This window comes from Panthera pardus, unplaced genomic scaffold, assembly GCF_024362965.1.
Source record: "Panthera pardus isolate Hobbes unplaced genomic scaffold, ASM2436296v1 HiC_scaffold_8, whole genome shotgun sequence".
Classification (NCBI taxonomy): domain Eukaryota; kingdom Metazoa; phylum Chordata; class Mammalia; order Carnivora; family Felidae; genus Panthera; species Panthera pardus.
Window position 1 is genome coordinate 14,963,194 of NW_026527013.1, and position 17,704 is coordinate 14,980,897.

General features: G+C 53.4%; 1 protein-coding gene across 10 annotated transcripts; it reads left to right on the top strand.

The window, feature by feature from the left end:
• The first annotated feature begins 1,386 nt into the window (after positions 1–1,386).
• Positions 1,387–16,603, top strand: TMEM42 (transmembrane protein 42). Of its 10 annotated transcripts, none has more exons than XR_008420276.1 (5): positions 1,702–2,216; positions 3,498–3,644; positions 9,404–9,594; positions 13,393–15,404; positions 15,583–16,603. XR_008420276.1 is itself a non-coding variant. In XM_053897243.1 (3 exons), exons 1-3 carry the CDS (start codon positions 1,391–1,393, stop codon positions 4,540–4,542), a joined length of 549 nt encoding a protein of 182 aa, XP_053753218.1. In that variant the 5' UTR covers positions 1,387–1,390; the 3' UTR covers positions 4,543–5,042. The 10 variants fall into 10 exon arrangements, 1 of the variants encoding a protein (XP_053753218.1); XR_008420277.1 differs by having other exon boundaries at positions 13,393–13,501; positions 14,729–16,603; XR_008420278.1 differs by having other exon boundaries at positions 13,469–13,501; positions 14,729–16,603.
• The last annotated feature ends 1,101 nt before the right edge of the window (positions 16,604–17,704 follow it).

Below are 17,704 nucleotides of genomic sequence, written 5' to 3' on the forward strand. Positions count from 1 at the left end.
TAAAATCTGAATAATAAAATTCTGCGTAAGGTAGAGAGTAGAAACTGAGAACGCCCTGAAGGTGGAGAAGGGTTGGAATATTGAAGCTGGTACTAAAGAGGCTTGGGTCTCAACTCACTCACCTATAGGAATGTCTGGGGGCTGCTAGAACAAATTACCACAAAAAGGCGGGGGGGGGGGGCTGAAAACAAATTTATTCATAATTTCTGGAGGCTAGAAGTCCCGAAATCAAGGTGTGGCAAGGCCATTCTCTCTGAGGGAGCATCTGTTCCATGCCTTTCTCTTAGCTCGTGGTATTGACAGCAACCCCTGACATTCCTTGGCTGGTAGATGCATCACTCCAATCTGCCTCCCTTATCACATGGTGTTCTCCCTGTGACTCTGTCTCTTATAAGGACACCAGTGAAATTAGGGCTCATGCTAATGACTTCTTAATTTGTTTACATCTGCAATGGATTCCATTTCCAGGAAAGGTCACATTCACAGGTGTGGAGGATTAAGACTTGAACGTATCTTTTTGGGGTGGGGAGGGGGACACAATTCAGCCTATAAATAGCAGTTATCAGGTTTATCTTTGCCTTAATTTGAGCCACAAAACAAACCCCCCTGTGAGAGAGGGGGGCAAGGAAGGACTTCATGAAAAACTTTCTGAATGGAAAAAAAATACTACTGAACAGTTTAGTGTGAAATCATACTAAATAAAAAAGGCTCATACAGATTACATAAACTATTTTTAACATGTGCTATATATAAAACTATGCATAGAAAGTACTCTAATAATATTTAAACATTTAAGTGCATAGGAAATTAGAAGTAATGTTAATCCTGGTTATCTGACCGGAGTGAATATGGATGATTTACTCTATATTCAAAATCCATCTGCGCCTTTTGATTTGTCAGAAAACCCTAACCCGAGCTCGCCTTCTTCCTGAGTCGTGGAGATCTCTAGCGCCCTCTGCTGAGGAGTCTTTCCACTTTGCGCCTCAATCTGGAAGGTGCAGGTCAATCTCCTGGGGCTCCTGTTGAAATGCAGATTCTGATTCAATGGCAGTTGGGCGGGGCCTGGATTGGGCATTTTTAACAAATTCCCAGGGAAAGCCGAAGCTGGGCAACACTCTGGCAAGGACTGAAACTTCCGGGTCATGGATAGTTAATTCTATAACAGCAACCACACAGTACCGCCGGCGCTTCAGACGCCAGGCGCGGACAGCTCCCGGGTTAACCTAAACCAACGCCGGAGGCTGGCTGCCCTCCACCCCACCCAGGCTCCCTAGTCTCCGCCCCGCCCCGTCCCCGACCCCGCCCCTGCCCTGCGGCTCTGAGGCCCTCCCCGCGTCCTAGTTGGCTGCCCTGCTCACGTGAGCGTCGCGTCACGTGAGGCCACCGCCCAATGGCGGCGCGCGCTCGGTCCTGCCGGTGGCTGGTGCCCCAGGAGCCGGGAGAGGTGGCAGCGGGCACCATGGCCGAGAGGCCACAGTCCCCAGGCGGCGCCGTGTGCCCAGCCTCCTACCCCGACGCCCCCGCGGAGTTCCCCCCGCACCTCCAGGCCGGCGCGATGCGGCGCCGCTTCTGGGGCGTGTTCAACTGCCTGTGCGCCGGCGCGTTCGGGGCGCTGGCCGCCGCCTCCGCCAAGCTGGCCTTCGGCAGCGAGGTCGAGCCCGGGGCGCCGCTGCGGCAGGCGGGCGGGTGGGTCCGGGCGGATGGGGGGCGCTGGGGGGGCGGGGTCTGTTCGCCAGGTCAGCTGCCGAGCGCTGCAGTCAGCTGGGGCGGGGGAGCATCCTTCTATTCTAAATCCCCTCAAATCCTCGTCCCGTGTAGGCGGTAAGAGACCTGAGCCTCTTCCCTACCAGGGACCTAAACTCTGCCCTCCGACTGGGTTAGTTCGCTTTCCTGCATCCACTCTCTACCTCTCATTTTAAGCCCCTTATGCCTGGACGTTTCTCTCCTCGTAACTTAAGGTGAGAAGCCTGTTGCCCGTCTTTACTCCGTAATTAACGGGTGTTTTGACCAGTATATACCCTGCTGCCCGGAAAATTGGGAGTTTGGGACACCTAGACATGAGAGGACAGAGAAACATTTTGGACATTCCCATCCCTGATGCCGAGAACTCCTAAACTGCCTCCCCACGCCTGCTGAAGTGTATCTCTGCCCCTCCCATCCCAAGTCACAGGCTCTCCTCTGCTGCTGGAGGGATTTCATTGCATCTGCAACCCAGGGTTAGGTCCTTACCTGGAGAGCCTACAGACTGATTCTTGGGGGGGGGGGGGGGGGGGGGGGGGAATCAGGAGGCCGGTAAGCCTGTTTAGGGCCAATCCAGTGGGAACCACTATGCTTGAAGTTAGTGTTCTGTTGGCTGTAATTCTTGAAGTGATCCAAAGTTGGATGAGTGACTCTGAACCATGAGGTTTTCTAGTCTTTTTAGTTGTGCACCAGGCCTTAGTGACTATATGAGCAGACTGCCACTGGCACAAAGAGTGCTTTTGTGAAAATTATACAAAGACACCCTTTTCCTTAAGACACTCTTTTTTCAGCAGCTGGAAAACTGTTTTAGAAATAAGAGCCTGATATTTGGATGGCCACCCCAGAGGAAGCAGCTCTGTTTGCAGGAAGGTTTCTAACTCAAAATCAAGCAAGGGTGTCTTACATATTCTTTGTGTAGGAGGCTTAATTTAAGATCCTCTCCTCCAGGCTCTCGCCTTTAAAAAAAAAAAAAAAAAGGGGGGGGGGGGAAGCAAAAGAAAAAAAGGCTGCGGATTCTCCCAGTGATGTCTGGGATCAGTAGTCAAGTCGGTGGTGGCTTCCCTTCCCACAGCAGGGCTGTGTCCTGATTAAGAGCATGGAGCCACACACTGCCTGAGTTTGAATCCTGGTGACTACCACCAGCCTTTGGCTCTTTAGGCAGGGTATGTAATGCCTTAGGTTCTTTATCTGTAAAGTAAAGGTAAGGAATAAATGAGAATGCACTTGAAACGCTTGGCACAGGGCCTGGCACAGAGTGAAAAAAAAGCTCGAGGATGCCCAGCGGGACTGGCCTGAGTGTCCTGTAGCCTGCATGGGATGGGGTGGGGTGGCGGGGCATGGGCTAATTCATGCTTTACCTGATCCCAGGAAGTGAGGACTCTGCCCCTGGTTTACTCATACGACATACTGACCGATAACTGCTTGGCTGTCTCGCACTCATCTTTTAGCATCAACAAGTGACTGGTGTTCCAGAGAAAGTACTGGTTATGGCTTAGCAGTTCACTCTTCCCAAGGACACATGGCCGGCAAGATGGCTGAAGAAGTCTCCTCGGGGTTTATTTCAGCTATAAAACGGGTGTGCTGAGCACAGCGTTAAGTGAAGTCTTGTGCAGGAAAGCTCAGGAACGGCCCACCCAGGCTCTGGTGGGATCTCAGTAGGGGCCCAGCTGCTGCCCATCAGGGCCCTGGGTGTGCTGGGAGGAAGGCTGCGGGTCTGCCTTGGCCGAGCGCAGCTGCAGTGACACTCTCTCCCGCAGGTGAACATGGTCTTCTGCATCTTAGGCATTATCGTGATGGCCACCACCAATTCTCTCATGTGGACGTTCTTTAGCCGGGGCCTCAGTTTCTCCATGTCTTCGGCCATTGCATCTGTCACGGTGACTTTTTCAAACATCCTCAGCTCGGTGAGTAGCCTGCGGGTACAGTCAGTACCCCTGTCCCAAACCTGGGTTCTGGGAGGGTCCTGGGTGAGTTGGGGAACCCACCCTCCCAGATAGGAGGAAAGACAAGAGCTGAAGCAGAGATTGGGCTGTGGCTTGAGCCCTGGTGGCTGCTCCTCTGATCTCGAACTTGGTAGAATCCTCAAGTGTTAGCTGGGAGTGAAGGCCAAGTGTAAAAAAAAAAAAAAAAAAAAAAAAGCCCACCTGCCTGCTGCCCCTTCAGGCTGCAGCCCTCATGCTGATGTCTCTGTAACCTCTGTGCAAGCTGTCTCCTAGGGGTCTGTAAACTTGAGCGTGAGACGTGGAGGGTGGACGCTCTTTCCTCCGACAGCCTGATGTCAACCAGGTGGGGCTGAGCCCAGTCAGTCCTGCCGTCGAGGGAGGGAGGACGTGGCAGGCCTGTTTGGATCAGCAAACACCAGGCACCGGCTGTGTGCTGGGCCTTCGCTGCTGGCCTCTGCGAATCTTTCTTGCGCACTTTGCTCGGGGCCAATGCTGCAAGGAAGGTACACTCCCCCCACCTCTCCGGGCGAGCCAGAAATGGATAGTGCCTTGCGGAAGGTGACAGCTGGGTTTCAGGCTCCAGACCTCCAGCTCCAGACCTTTCCTCCTGCCCCAGGAGGGAAGTCAGGCACGGGGGGAGTGAGGTTGTGCCTGCCCGCCGTGGTCAAGTCCTGCGGGCACGTGTCTACTTGGCCTCACAGCGGTCTCTGTCCCACAGGCCTTCCTGGGCTTTGTGTTGTATGGAGAGTGCCAGGAGGTCTTGTGGTGGGGAGGTGTGTTCCTCATCCTGTGCGGACTCAGCCTGATCCACAGGAAGCTGCCACCAAGCGGGAAGGCCCCTCCACACAAGCAACAGTGACATCGGTTGACTGGACGGACCGGCTGGAGAGAGAACGTGGCGGCCCGAGGAACGGGTTGGCGTGCGGGGACCACTTCCCAGGGTGATCTGGGCGTGCAGCCATCTGAGCGTCAGCCAGAGGAAGGCGCCCCCAAGGGAAGCAGGCCTCTGCCCTGGCAGCCTGGAGTGTGGCCAGCCAGAGCTTCTGGATCAGGAAGGACATCCACAGTTGTGTTCTGCCCGGAGCCCTGATGACACCCGCACAGTGCTTTTGATTCTCACGCTCCTGGGCCCACCCAGTGCCCCTTGGCAGATGCTGGAGACCCCGGGGTTGGTCTGCTTGGTGTATGGACTTGAGACCACACTGTAATCGTTGTCCTGTCGCGTCGCATTGGAATCCGTTGCTGGTGGAGCTTTCTGACGGCTTCAAGCCGATGTATCAGGACACCTGTGTGGCCCTTCTGCAGTACGGCAAAGGAAGGAAAACTGGATTAATAAACACTTGTTTTTGTCAGTCAAAAGGAGCAGGTGTGAAATCTTTATTCTTTCCTGCCTTTCCCCCGCCCCTCCTTTCCTAATTTTTTGGAGTGCGAGGGAGCAGCCTAGATGAGCTGCAGTTCTTGGAATGGAGTTAAGAGCTGCCCCCGCCTCCCGCCCATCCCGGGCCTGGGGCCCATGCGCTCTACTGTCTGTGAGCTGGAGCACACGGTTCCTTCCTGATGTCACCCAGGCTGGTGCCCTTCACGTTCGGGAGGGTCTGTCCATTTTCTTGGTACACAAGGAGGAACACCTGACCTTCCTCTGGGGACCTACTGTTATTTTACTTGTTAGGAAAGGAAACTGGCCCAGCTGCTGCTCCCACACCCCCATTTCCCCTTTAGGCCCCGTCTGTCCTTTGGTTTTCTTTCCCAGATCCCCGTGACTTGTTTGTTTCTTACACAGTGTGTAATTCCTAGTTCAGCGCGGCCTGTGTGCTGCCTCACCTTCTCTTGTGCATAGCTTCACGTGCGATGCTCACCTGCTCGAGTTCTCTGGGGGGCTCCCCTGGTGTCCCAGCGCCCCCTTCAGCTCTCCTGAGGCTGACCACCTCCACGTCTTCTTCAGACATTCCCTGCAGTGGAGAGGGACTTGGTGGTGGGCGGGGGGGGGGGGGGGCGCGGTTGGGGAACGAGGCTGTCCCCTCCTTCCCGCCCGCATAGCACCCTCACTGCCCTCCTCTATTGCTCATTGCACGGGTGACAGATGTGCTTCCTAACATTGTTTTGTGGCTCCTACTGAGTGGGATCTGGCATTAGCCCAGCTCTCCAGTTCTCTCTCGGTGCCTCCTTAGTCCCCCTGCACCTACCGTGTTTGAGTTGCCCCAAATATTCTCATCTCAACAGTTCTCGAGTCCACTGTGTCCAGCCCTGCTTCCATGCTTGGTGTTTTGCAGGAAGAGGAAAGCCCATCCTAAAATTCGTATCAACCCTCAAGGGACCCCCAGGTAGCCCAAACAGTCTTGAGAAAGGACAGCAGGGTTGGAGGACTTACACATCCCTGATTCCACAACTTACAGCAACGCTGCATAATGAAAACGGTATAGTAACTGGCATACGGACAGGAACCAAGGGTACAGAATAGAGAACCCAGAAATAAGCCATTTGAGAAGACTTGACATTGAAATGTCAAGACCATTCAATGGGAAAAGGCAGCCTTTTCCACAACCGGTGCCGGGAAAACTGGATCTCTGCGTGCAAAAGAGTGAACGTGTGGACCCTTCCTTGTCACCAGGCGAAGGACTTGAACAGGCGTCTCTCCAAAGGAGATCTACAAATGGCCAAGAGGCCCGTGGAAGACGCTCAGCATCATGAGCCACTAGGGAACCGCAAATCTAAACCACAGTGAGATGCCACCTCGTGCCCATTAGGACGGCTACCACAAAACCAAAAATGAAACGAGCAAAACCGAAAATGACAAGCATCGGTGACAGTGGAGAAATTGGAGCCCTTGTGCGTTGCTGGCGGGAATGCGATCTGGTAACAGCCACCATATTGGCAGTTCCCCAAAAAGCTGAACAATTGTGTGAGTCCAGCAATTCCAGGTCTAGGGAGATACCCCAAAGCACTGAAAGCAGAGACTCAAACAGCTGCTTGTATACCAATGTTCATAGCAACACTAACAGTCATCAGAAGGTGGAAACAATTCAAATGTCCCAGCAGCAGAAGGATGGACAAACGAAATACGGTGTATACATACAACAGGTCATTCAGCCTTAAAAACGAACAAAGATCGGGGCGCCTGGGTGGCTCCGTCGGTTAAGCGTCCGACTTCTGCTCAGGTCACGATCTCGCGGTTCGTGGGTTCAAGCCCTACCTCGGGCTCTGTGCTGACAGCTCAGAGCCTGGAGCCTGCTTCCGATTCTGTGTCTCCCCCCCCCCCCCTCTGCCCCTCCCCTGCTCATGCTCTGTCTCTCTCAAAAATAAATAAAGACATTAAAAAGAAAAAAAAAAAAGGAATGAAGATGTAACACAGGGGCTACAGCGAAGATGAACTTGGAAACATTTTGCTAAGTTAAATAAGCCAGACGCAAAATGACAAATATTGTATGATCCCACTTATGTGAGGCATCCAGAACAGGCAAATTCATAGAGGCAGGAAGTACACTGGGGGCTGCTCAAGGACTGGGAGGAGGGAGGGTGGGGAGTTAGTGTTTAATGGGGACAGAGCTTCTGTTCAAAAAAATTATGGAGACGGATGGTAGTGATTGTTGCACAACATTGTGGATGTACTTAATGCCACTGAATTGTAACTTAAAACTGGCAAATGTTACGTTAATGTGTATCTGTCCGCAATTGAAAAAACAGGGCAAAACAGAGAAGAGAGGGAATGGTAGGAGGAGGAATTAGAGACAGCTAGTGGTGAAGGCTCTTTCAACAAGTTTTTCCACAAAGGGGCAGTAGATGGCAGGGAAGATGGGGACAAGAGAGGGAGGGTTGTTTGGTTTTATTTTTGGTTGTGAGAGGAGAAATAGCATATTTAGGTAGGCTAATGGCAGTGATCTATCAGTGAGAAGACTGAAGGTGCAGGGAGGGAGCTGTTTAAAAAATTTTTTTTTAGTATTTATTTATTGTGGAGAGAGACAGAGACAGAGCTTGAGTCGGGGAGGGGCAGAGCGAGAGGGAGACACAGAATCCGAAGCAGGCTCCGGGCTCCAAGCTGTCAGCACAGAGCTCGATGTGGGGCTCGAACCCACAGACGGTGAGCTCATGACCTGAGCCAAAGTCAGATGCCCATCCGACTGAGCCACCCAGGCGCCCCAGGAGGGGGAACTGTTTAAAGAACAGTGAGCCTAGGGGCACCTGGGTGGCTCATTTGGTTAAGCATCCAGCTCTTGATTTTAGCTGGGGTCATGATCTCATGGTTCGTGAGTTTGAGCCGCACATTGGGCTCTGCACTAACCATGGAGCCTGCTTGGGATTCTCCCTGTCTCTCTCTCTCTGCCCCTCCCCCACTCACACTGTCTCTCCCTCCCTCTTTCTCTCTCTCTCAAAATAAATAAAATAAACCTAAAATTAAAAAAAAAAAAAAAAAAAAAAAGAGCACTGAGCCCAAGCTGGAGCTGGTGAGCTGGGGTCCGATGCACAAGTGAGGGTTGGCTTAGCAAGGAATGCGGACATCTCACTGCAGAGGTCAGGAACGGCCGTCCGTGGGCAGAGAGCCAGGTAGGTGGCTGGACGTGGTTGGAAGGGGCTCGTAGAAGTTCTTTTCTCAAAGTTCCCCAAACTTTAAGTCATTAAGAAAAAGACAGGACACCTCAAGAGAAAACTGGGCAAGGCGTATGAATTGATAATTCATAGAAGACGAAGATTGAACAGCTCATAAACAGACACAACGCGTCAGTCTCACTGGTAATAGGGAAACGCAAAATAAGACCACCGTGAGGAGAAAAGAGAAAGGCATGCCAGAGGCTGACAATACTTGCAAAACATCTATCCTGTAAAGGACTGGTCTCCAGCGTTGGGGTGGGGGTGGGAGGGGGTTTGTGCTGTGTGAGGCTCCCTTTCCGTAGGGCTTAGTCCAGTAACCTCACCACCCACCTTGCAGTGGTCTGGCGTGCAATGCCTCTGTGGGCTCACAGGAGCAGCACTGCATTTGTTTTTCCAACGCCTCTCGAAGGTCACATCATTCCAGGGACCTGGGTAATGGTGGTAGGCATGGTTAGATGTTCCTAAAAGAGATCGTGCCGTTCACGACATTGAGACACCTGGTTACTATTTAGAGAAAAATAAAGCAGGGTTCCTACCTCATGCCTTATTCCGCCATAAATTCCAGAAGGGTCAAAGATGAAACTGTAAAGGAGAGGAAAATGAAGGCGTGTGTGAAAAGTAATCTTGGCGCGAAGATGTTTCCAAGGAAACAGGAAACCCAGAAACAAAGGGGAAGATAAACCGACTCCATAAAAGTTAAAAAAAAAAAAAAAAAATGGGTGTGTAGCAAAACTCAGAGTCAGAAGGTAATGAATATTCTAAAGTCTAAAAAGAGCTCCTGTGGATCTATAGGAACGTGACCCACACTCCAAAAGATAAGGGCACAGTATTAGGTAGCCGAGAGTATTCTATGAAAAGATACTCAGTCTTACTTGTGATGGGGGGGGGGGGGGCGGCCGGTGGTAATGGAATAAAATTGAAACAACATTGAGATTGCTTATCTATCTATCTATCTATCTATCTATCTATCCATCCATCCATCTATCTATCAGACTGGCCACAATGAAAAGTTTGGGAGTGGCCAGGGTTTGGTTGGTTGGTTGGTTGGTTGGTTTTTAAAGGCATCTTCCCATCTTTTTATGGGAGCCACTGGCACAGCCTCTGGAAGGCTCTTTCAGCATGTACTGAAATTCTAGGTGCATGTATCCTGTGACCCAGCAGTTGACTTTGGAAGATTTATGTCACAGATGTTGTCACCCGCAAGTGCAAAGACGTGTGCGAGGAAGTGACGTATGAGGTCTGGAACAACTTCAAGGCCCACCCAGAGGCAGTAGTGGCCGCTGAAGAGAATGACATCTACTTGGATGGTTAAGAAATCAACTCCAAGGTATGTTTTAGCGGGGGAAGGAAAAGAGAGCTCGTACAGGATGGGATGTTGAGAAAGCTCCCGCTTATGGCAGTCAATGTCTATGGCAGAGGAAACTGGAAAGATACTTTATACTGGTGGCCTCTGGAGAGAGGGCCTGAGGGTCTGGGGTGGGAGAGACTTAGTTTTTACAGTGGGTATTGATCACTTTCCATCCTGTCTGGAATCTCTTTGATTCCTAAATAAAAGGATTCAAGGGGCGCCTGGGTGGCTCAGTCAGTTAAGTGACCGACTTCGGCTCAGGTCATGATCTCAGGGCTCGTGAGTTCAAGCCCTTGCGTTGGGCTCGCCGCTCTCAGCACAGAGCCTGCTTCGGATCCTCTGTCCCCCTTTCTCTCTGCCCCTCCTCTGCTTGCGCTCTCTCAAAAATAATAAAACATTTAAAAAAATCATTCTAAAACACCCCAGGATCTCCGATAGCTGGCAGAGTTGGCAGTGGCCCCTGCCTCTTCCCAGTGGGACAAACAGGTGAAGCCGCTTGCCCCAGGTCGCCCACGGCAAGTGAGCCCTTCCATCTGAGGCAGAGCCCGGCAAGGGCTAAGCAGGCAGCAGCAAAGCAGATGGGGACACGTGACACGACACGTGTGGCAGAGGCCCCGACAAAGTGTTTCACAAGAGGGAGGCCCGGTTCCCTCAGGGGGATCAGGGAGGGCACGGAGAGCAGGGGGCACAGGAGAGTCATCCACGTTGAGCAGAAAATTAAACCTGGGAATTCGGGGCATAGGAGGCCTTGAGGCCTCCCTGGAAGGGGAGGCAGCTGGGGAGGCAGCTGGGGGCGGGGTGGGGGAAGGCTGCAGATCTTGGGGCCCCAGGAACCAGAAGGCAGGTGAGGAGCCTTGGGGGTGGGCATTGGGCCGGTGCCTCACTGATGCTGCCTTGTACCGTTCACCAATTGTTCGGCAGGTTTTAGGTTTTCTCCCCCAGCTGGCATCTGAACCACACAATAGTGTTGTTCCGGTCGCGACAGTGCTATTCCTGGTCAACCCGTCAAAACTGTCAAGAAATACACATTTGCCGATGTCTATTCTGAGTGCAGGTTAAGTAGGCTCCGTGCCCAGCACAGAGCCCAACTCGGGGCTTGAACTCAGGACTCAGGATCAAGACCTGAGCTGAGATCAAGAGCTGGATGCTTAACCGACTGAGCCACCCAGGTGCCCCTTGAAGGCAGGTTTTCAGGTCTGACCTGAGCTTAGAACCCAGCCTCTCCCAGTGGCCCCGCCTCTCCCAGCCTCAGCTTCCCCAGCTGCCAATGGTGTTTACACAGAAGGTCCCCCCCTGTTTCTGGCTGGGCTTCAGTTTGGGTGAGCAAATTATTCCAGTTCCCCCCGGACATTCCTGGTTTTAGGACTAAGCGTGCTGTGTCCCAGGAAACCCTCAGTCCTGGGCAGACAGGAGGGCTGGTCACCAAAGTCCACTCGGTTCACGAAACTCCGTTTGCCCAGAGCAGCGGTACTCAGGCAGCTTGGTTTCATGTCCCCTTTACACACTTACAAATTATCGAAGACCCCAGTCAGCTTGTGGTTATGACGTTTCTACCTGCAAATTTTTACCATTTCCGAAATGTAAATTGAGCAGGTAAATTATTTTTAATGTTTATTTACTTTTGAGAGAGATGGAGACAGAATGCGAGGGAGGAAGGGGCAGAGAGAGAGGGAGACACAGAATCCGAAGAAGGCTCCAGGCTCCGGGCTGTCAGCACAGAGCCCGACGCGGGGCTCGAACTCACAAGCTGTGAGATCATGACCTGAGCCGAAGTTGGATGCTCAACCGACTGAGCCACCCAGGTGCTCCGTAAACTGAGAAGTTTAAAAAAATATTTATTTTCTTCTGAGAGAAGAATAATAAATTTTCCGCCCATTATATAAATAACGTATTTTTATGACAAACAGCTATATTTTTTCGGAAGCCTAAAATGTAGAGAAGAGAGTAGCATTGTTTTACATTTCTGTAAATCTTGTTAATATCTGGCTTAGTAGAATTCAGCTGGATTTTCCCAATTGCTTTTGCATTCAGTTGTGTTTTTTAAAATGTTTATTTTTGAGAGAGAGGGAGACAGAGAGTGGGTGAGGGGCAGAGAGAGAGCGAGACAGAGAATCCCAAGCAGGCTCCGCACCGTCAGCACAGAGCACAACTCAGGGCTCGAACTCACGAACTGTGGGGTCACGCACGCCCTGAGCTGAAACCAAGAGTCGGATGTTTAACCGACTGAGCCACCCGGGCGCCCCCTGCATTCAGTCCTTGAGATGCATTTTTTTTTTTCTGGTTGAAATCTATGAAGAAAATCTGACCTCACTCAGATACGGAGATGAAAAAGGCAGGAATATTTCCACAGCCTTTTCACATAACGGGTGTTCTTCTTTGATACTGTCCCCATGTGCAGTGGCAGTTTCTTAAAGCCGATGGCAGTGTGGACTCTGAGCCACATCACTGTACCCTTGAGGGGATGACCAGAAAGAGGCAGCTCTTGGGATTATTGTGCAAAGACTCGCAGGCCTCTAGACTCCGGGGAGCCCCGGCCACACTGAGAACGCTCTCCAGGGGCCCGCGGGGACTCTAGCCACGTGGTTGTGCTTGCATGTGGGCGGCCGGCCGACGAGTGTCCATCGCTGGGTGAGTCTGAAGTGCTCCCTCTGCCAGGCGGCTGTGAGCGTGTGCTCTGTAAACGGTGGGGGCTCCCGTTCCCCACAGCCGGCCGGCTCATCCCAGTTAGAGGCTGCTGACCCGCCCTGACCGCCGGGTCTTTCCGTGTCCACGGAAAGAAGTGCCTGTTCCTTCCCCCCCGCGCTGGCACATTCTGGCGACCGGAGGCTCGGTCGTCTCATTTTGGGGGGTTGTTAGGAGGTTCGGCCGCATATAACAAGTTCCCGCTACAGTGCTTGACACGGCCGGGGCCCGTTGGTGGCCTGTTCCTGGGTGGCGCTCACCAGCGTTGGGGTTTGGGAAGCAGCAGGCTGAGCCCACTCTGCTTGCTTCAGAGATGAGGAAACCAGCCCAGAGAGATGGGGCCAGTGGCCCAAGGCTGCCCAGCAAGGCGGTGGTTGAGTCCGTTCTACTGACTCCCGGCGCGGTGCTCCCTCGGGACGTCCACCAAGCCCAGCCCTGCAGGCTGTGAGCCAAGCAGGAGCAACCAGAACGCCCAGGTGTCGCAAGAGTCACGTCCAAGTTTAGGTGACAGAAGATGAGGTCACGAGGTTGGGAATCTCTGAACCCCAGCTGACCTCCGAGGTCCTCTTCTGGGGGCCCGACAACTTTCCCCTGTCAGGTGCCCTGTTACCGCTACTGCTCCTTCACCGTGAGAAATGTGTGACCGCGAGCGGGCCTGCTGGGTTGGCTGTGGAGCCACGGCCACCAGCTGGGGCTTCTGGTCGCGACTGTCTAACTAGGGCTCCCACTGCGGGCGGGGGAAACTGGATGCAGCAGTTAGGGCGTCAGTTTCCCGCTGCTCCGCAACAAATTACCCGTGAGGGCAGTGCTTTCAAACCACAACCCTGTGGCTTCTCACCAGGACTCCATCAAGGCCCCTCACGGCCTGCAGGCCTCTCAGGGTGGGGGGAGGGGACCCCGGCCCAGGCTGCCTGCACGCCGCTGCGGCAGGCCTCGGTCTCTCACCCCGTGGGCCTCTCCCCAGGACAGGCCCCCACCAGGCGTCGGCCCATCAGAGCCGAGAGCGAGGGTGGCCGCACCCAGGGCGGAAGCCGAAGGCTCCTTGTAACCTAACCTCAGAGGTGACATTCACCACTTTTCCTGCATTTTGTTTAGAAGCGAGGCACCGGGGCGTTCCACAGGCAGGAGGCTGCCCAGCACACCTGGAAGAGGGATTTGCTTTGTTTTGCAGGAACTAGAATCGTCCATTGGGATTTCTGAAAGTGTGAGTATCACTGGGGCTCAGCCTCACCTTCCACCTCCCTTTCCCTGAATTGCTCTGTCATCAGCATGGGGCCTGGAGGCACAGGGCAGGGACAGGTGGGGTGGGCCACTAGGCGGGACAGGAGGGCACCTGCAGCCAGAGAAGAGAGATGCCTGGGTCCTCAGTTAAGATGGTGTGTGTGTCCCTCTTCAGCCGGACCCTCTGTCCGTCTCTCTCCCGTGTATTTGTGTCCCTTCTGACCACTCCCAGGCGTGGGGTGGCGCTCGTTCCCTCTGAATCAGGAGAGGTGGACCGTGTCGTCCAGCCGCGCTGCCTGACAGGACCCTGGAGGCCCAGGCCGCACTGTCTTTTGAGGCTCCTTATAAATTAAAACCAAACGACCTCCAAAACAGGCTTCAGGAACTGTGGCATATTGTAAAAGCCCGAATTTAACAAACTGGTATCTTTATATATATACATAATTTTTTTTTAAGTTTATTTCTTTATTTTGAGAGACAGACGCAGCGTGAGGGAAGGGCAGAGAGAGAGAATCCCAAGCAGGCTCCGAGCTGGCAGTGCACAGCCCGACTCAGGGCTCGAGCCCACGAAGCTGTGAGATCATGACCTGAGCTGAAACCAAGAGTCGGACACTAAACTGACTGAGCCACCCAGACGCCCCATAAACTGGTGTCTTTAATATTCAGGAGACAGAGGGAAGCGTGACTGTGGTTTTCACCAGGCCTGATGGAGTTTGCAAAGAACTTTCATGCTCCAGACAGAAGGGGGAGGAGTGTGGTCGAACCCAGGCCATGGGTTCAGAGATTTGTGACAAGTGTCATTTTAGTCCTGTACTTGCCTGTACAGCCTTTTTTAGAGATTACATCAAAAGTCTACATTAGGGCCCTCTGCTCATTTATTTTTGCATTTATATAGCACTTACTATGTGTCGTGCACTGTTGTAAGTGCTTTTCAAAGAGGAACTCAGGGCACCTGGGTGGCTTTCTCGGTTGAGCATCCGACTTCGGCTCAGGTCATGATCTCACACTTCGTGGGTTCGAGCCCCACGTGGGGCTCTGTGCTGACATCTCAGAGCCTGGAGCCTGCTTCCGATTCTGCGTTTCCCTCTCTCTCTCTCTCTGCCCCTCCCCCACTCATGCTCTGCCTCTCTCACTCTCAAAAATAAACATAAAAGAATAATAATAAAAGAGGGACTCAAGCGGCTTTGCCCTTTCTCTGGTTTCCATAAAGTGGAAGAATGTCCAGCCGGGACGCAATCAGGGTTTGGGAGAGATGCGGGCCACTCCCAGTTAATTTCCAAAATAGAAGATGCCCAAATAGGTATAAACATTTTAACGATCACCATTTCACGGAGGAGGAAACTGAGGCACAGAACGTGAGCATCTGTCCCAGGTCACACGGTGAGTGTGTGCACAGGCCCTCCTGGGCGCCCTGCCCGTCCGGACAGGCCACGCCCTCCATGTGTTCTGCGATGCTCTGGGGAGCCACACTGGGCGGGGGTGCCAGGCTGGGCTGGCAACCCCTTGTGCCACTGGGGTGGACGCTGATGCCCACCCCTCACGCGTGCGTCAGATGGACGTGCTCGCCAGGAATCGGTCCGGGAGCTACCAGAGGCGCCTGGCTGGTACCTGTGGGCGGGCGGTGCCCTAGGCTTTACCCAGTGTTCTCCGGGACCCTGAGCACAGGTCGGCAGGACACCAGGAGGGAGAGGACGGGAGAGGCCCCAGGAGTGGGGCTCCCAGCACCCCCAGTCGCTGCTCACCCCGCCTGGCATTTCTGTGCTGAGAGCGTGGGGTCCCCACCCCAGCTCGCACTGAATCCACCTATGATCCAGCCCACGACGTGAGAAGAACCTCAGAGAGGACACCCACCGGAGCGAGAGGAGAGAAACTGCAGACCGTGTCGGGTAGGGGCCCGCCCCCTCCCTCCCTTTCCTCCCTCTCCCAGGAATCTTCCAGCACAAACCCAGTCTCCAGACCCTCCCCACCCCCAAGACTCGTGGAGGCCCCAACCGCTCCCAGAGACTGACCCAAGTTGTACACAGGTGTCCACTGCTCCTGAAATGCAGTATTTTCCACAAGCAGATCAGCTGGAGGTGTGCGTACAGGCAGCGTCCTGGACCGGTGCCCTTGCCCCCAGCGGTGGAGGCTGGGAATCTGCACTGAATGAAGGGACGTGCTCCCCTTTGCAGGAAGGCCTCACGGGGGAACGGCCACGGGTGGGGGCCCCAGGCCGGCTTGTGAATTTGCCGGATCTGCTGCTTCGGTTCCATCTTCTACGCTCCAGCCCCTCTCGGCCCAGCAAGTACCGTTTACTCCAGCACCCCTGGGTCCTCCCCATCCACTGCTCCCCGGGACTAACGCTGCCTTTGGGACCCTGGGGGCCTCCACCTCAGGGCGCAGAAAGATCAGGTCAGTCAAGGGGATTCCAACTTTGAGTAGCCTGGGAGAAGAGCATTTTAAACAAAGTGCCCCTTGGGGGCCCCTGGGTGGCTCAGTCGGTTAAGCGGCTGACTCTTGATTTTGGCTCAGTTCTTGATCTCAAGGTTCTCGAGTTTGAGCCCCGCATCGGGCTCTGTGCTGACAGCTCAGAGCCCTCTTGGGATCTTCTGTCCCCTTCTGCTCTTCCCCAACTCGTTCTCTCTCTCTCAAAAAAACAAACATTAAAAAACAAACAAACAAGGTGCCCTTTCCTGACCTTGGGGTAAAGCAGATACCCCCCAAGGGGCACCCCACTTGAAGCCTCCCACCTTGCCCACCCGTGCCCCAGTGGGTCTGGAAGCATGGCCAGCAGACCGTTCAGGAGCCCACCCTGAGGCGCCCAGGTCTGCAGACGGGCTCTTGCAGGGCGTGGGCCGGCCCAGCTTGGGAGCCTTGGGCAGGCGCAGGGGAGGGAGACCCCCATGGCCAGCAGGTTCCCCTTCCCTTGAGCGGGGGTCTGTTCTGGGGTGGGGGGCAGGTTCGTCTTCCCGGGAGGAGGTACCTCCTCGTGTGGACTGAAAGCCCTTCTTCATTCACCGAAGGTGCTCCTTGGTGTTGTGCCCTCCAGAGACTTGCTCAGATGATCAATATGCTTTTAATTAAAACTCAGACTGCTTCAAGATGACTGTGTGGTCCCCTGGGTCATTTTCTTCTTTCTGCCAACAAGTTTCTTAAAGTGTCTTGTGCTGGGCATCACGTGGGCCCTTGGGGAGCCATCTGATCCTCTGAATTTCCCGGGCCAAGGGCCTCTTGAGAGGTTGGGCTTTCTTTTTTTCTCTTTTTTAATACTTATTTGAGAGAGAGAGCAAGCAGGGGAGGGGCAGAGAGAGAAAGAATCCCAAGCAGGCTCAGCACAGAGCATGACGCTGGCTCGAACCCACGAACTGTGAGATCATGACCTGAGCTGAGTCGGACGCTCAATCTACTGAGCCCCTCGGTCTCCCTGGTCGGGCTTCTTTATTGAGCCTTATTCAGGACGCCCCGCCCCTCTCTCAGAGGCTGTAACCCTAGCAGACACATTCTGGCTGAGTCATGTGTTGAATGAGTGTCTTTTAGTGTGTAATCTGCATGACATTCAGGGGCAGTGGCCTGGCTTCTAAAGTCAAAACCCCTCAACCTTGGGCACTCTTGCCCCAAATGCCCACCTCCGTGGCATACAGTAGTTGTTCGATAAATGCATGAAAGGTAACTTTTCCTGGGCGCCTGGGTGGCTCAGTTGGTTGAGCGTCCAACTTTGGCTCAGGTCATGATCTCATGGTTCGAGCCCCACATCAGGCTTTTTGCTGCCAGTACGGGACTCACTTTGGATCCTCTCTCTCTCTCTCTCTCTCTCTCTCTCTCTGCTCCTCCCCTGGTCTCTCTCTCAAAAATGAATAAACAATGGGGCGCCTGGGTGGCTCAGTCGGTTGAGCGTCCGACTTCAGCTCAGGTCACGATCTCACGGTCCGTGAGTTCGAGCCCCGCGTCGGGCTCTGGGCTGATGGCTCAGAGCCTGGAGCCTGCTTCTGATTCTGTGTCTCCCTCTCTCTCTCTGCCCCTCCCCCATTCATGCTCTGTCTCTCTCTGTCTCAAAAATAAATAAACGTTAAAAAAAAATTTAAAAAAAAATGAATAAACATTAAAAAAATAATAAAAATAATAAAAAAAAAAAAGAAAGAAAGGTAAGTTTTCCTTCTGCTGGAAATGCCACCCAGGAGATGACCCAGAGAGATCTTAGTAACTCTCC

Coding starts and splice junctions, on each gene's coding strand:
- TMEM42 (XM_053897243.1), top strand. CDS start 1,391: ATGGCGGCGCGCGCTCGGTCCTGCCGGTGGCTGGTGCCCCAGGAGCCG. Junction 1,652..3,497: donor AGCTGGCCTTCGGCAGCGAG/GTCGAGCCCGGG, acceptor TCTCTCCCGCAG/GTGAACATGGTCTTCTGCAT. Junction 3,645..4,401: donor TTTCAAACATCCTCAGCTCG/GTGAGTAGCCTG, acceptor TCTGTCCCACAG/GCCTTCCTGGGCTTTGTGTT.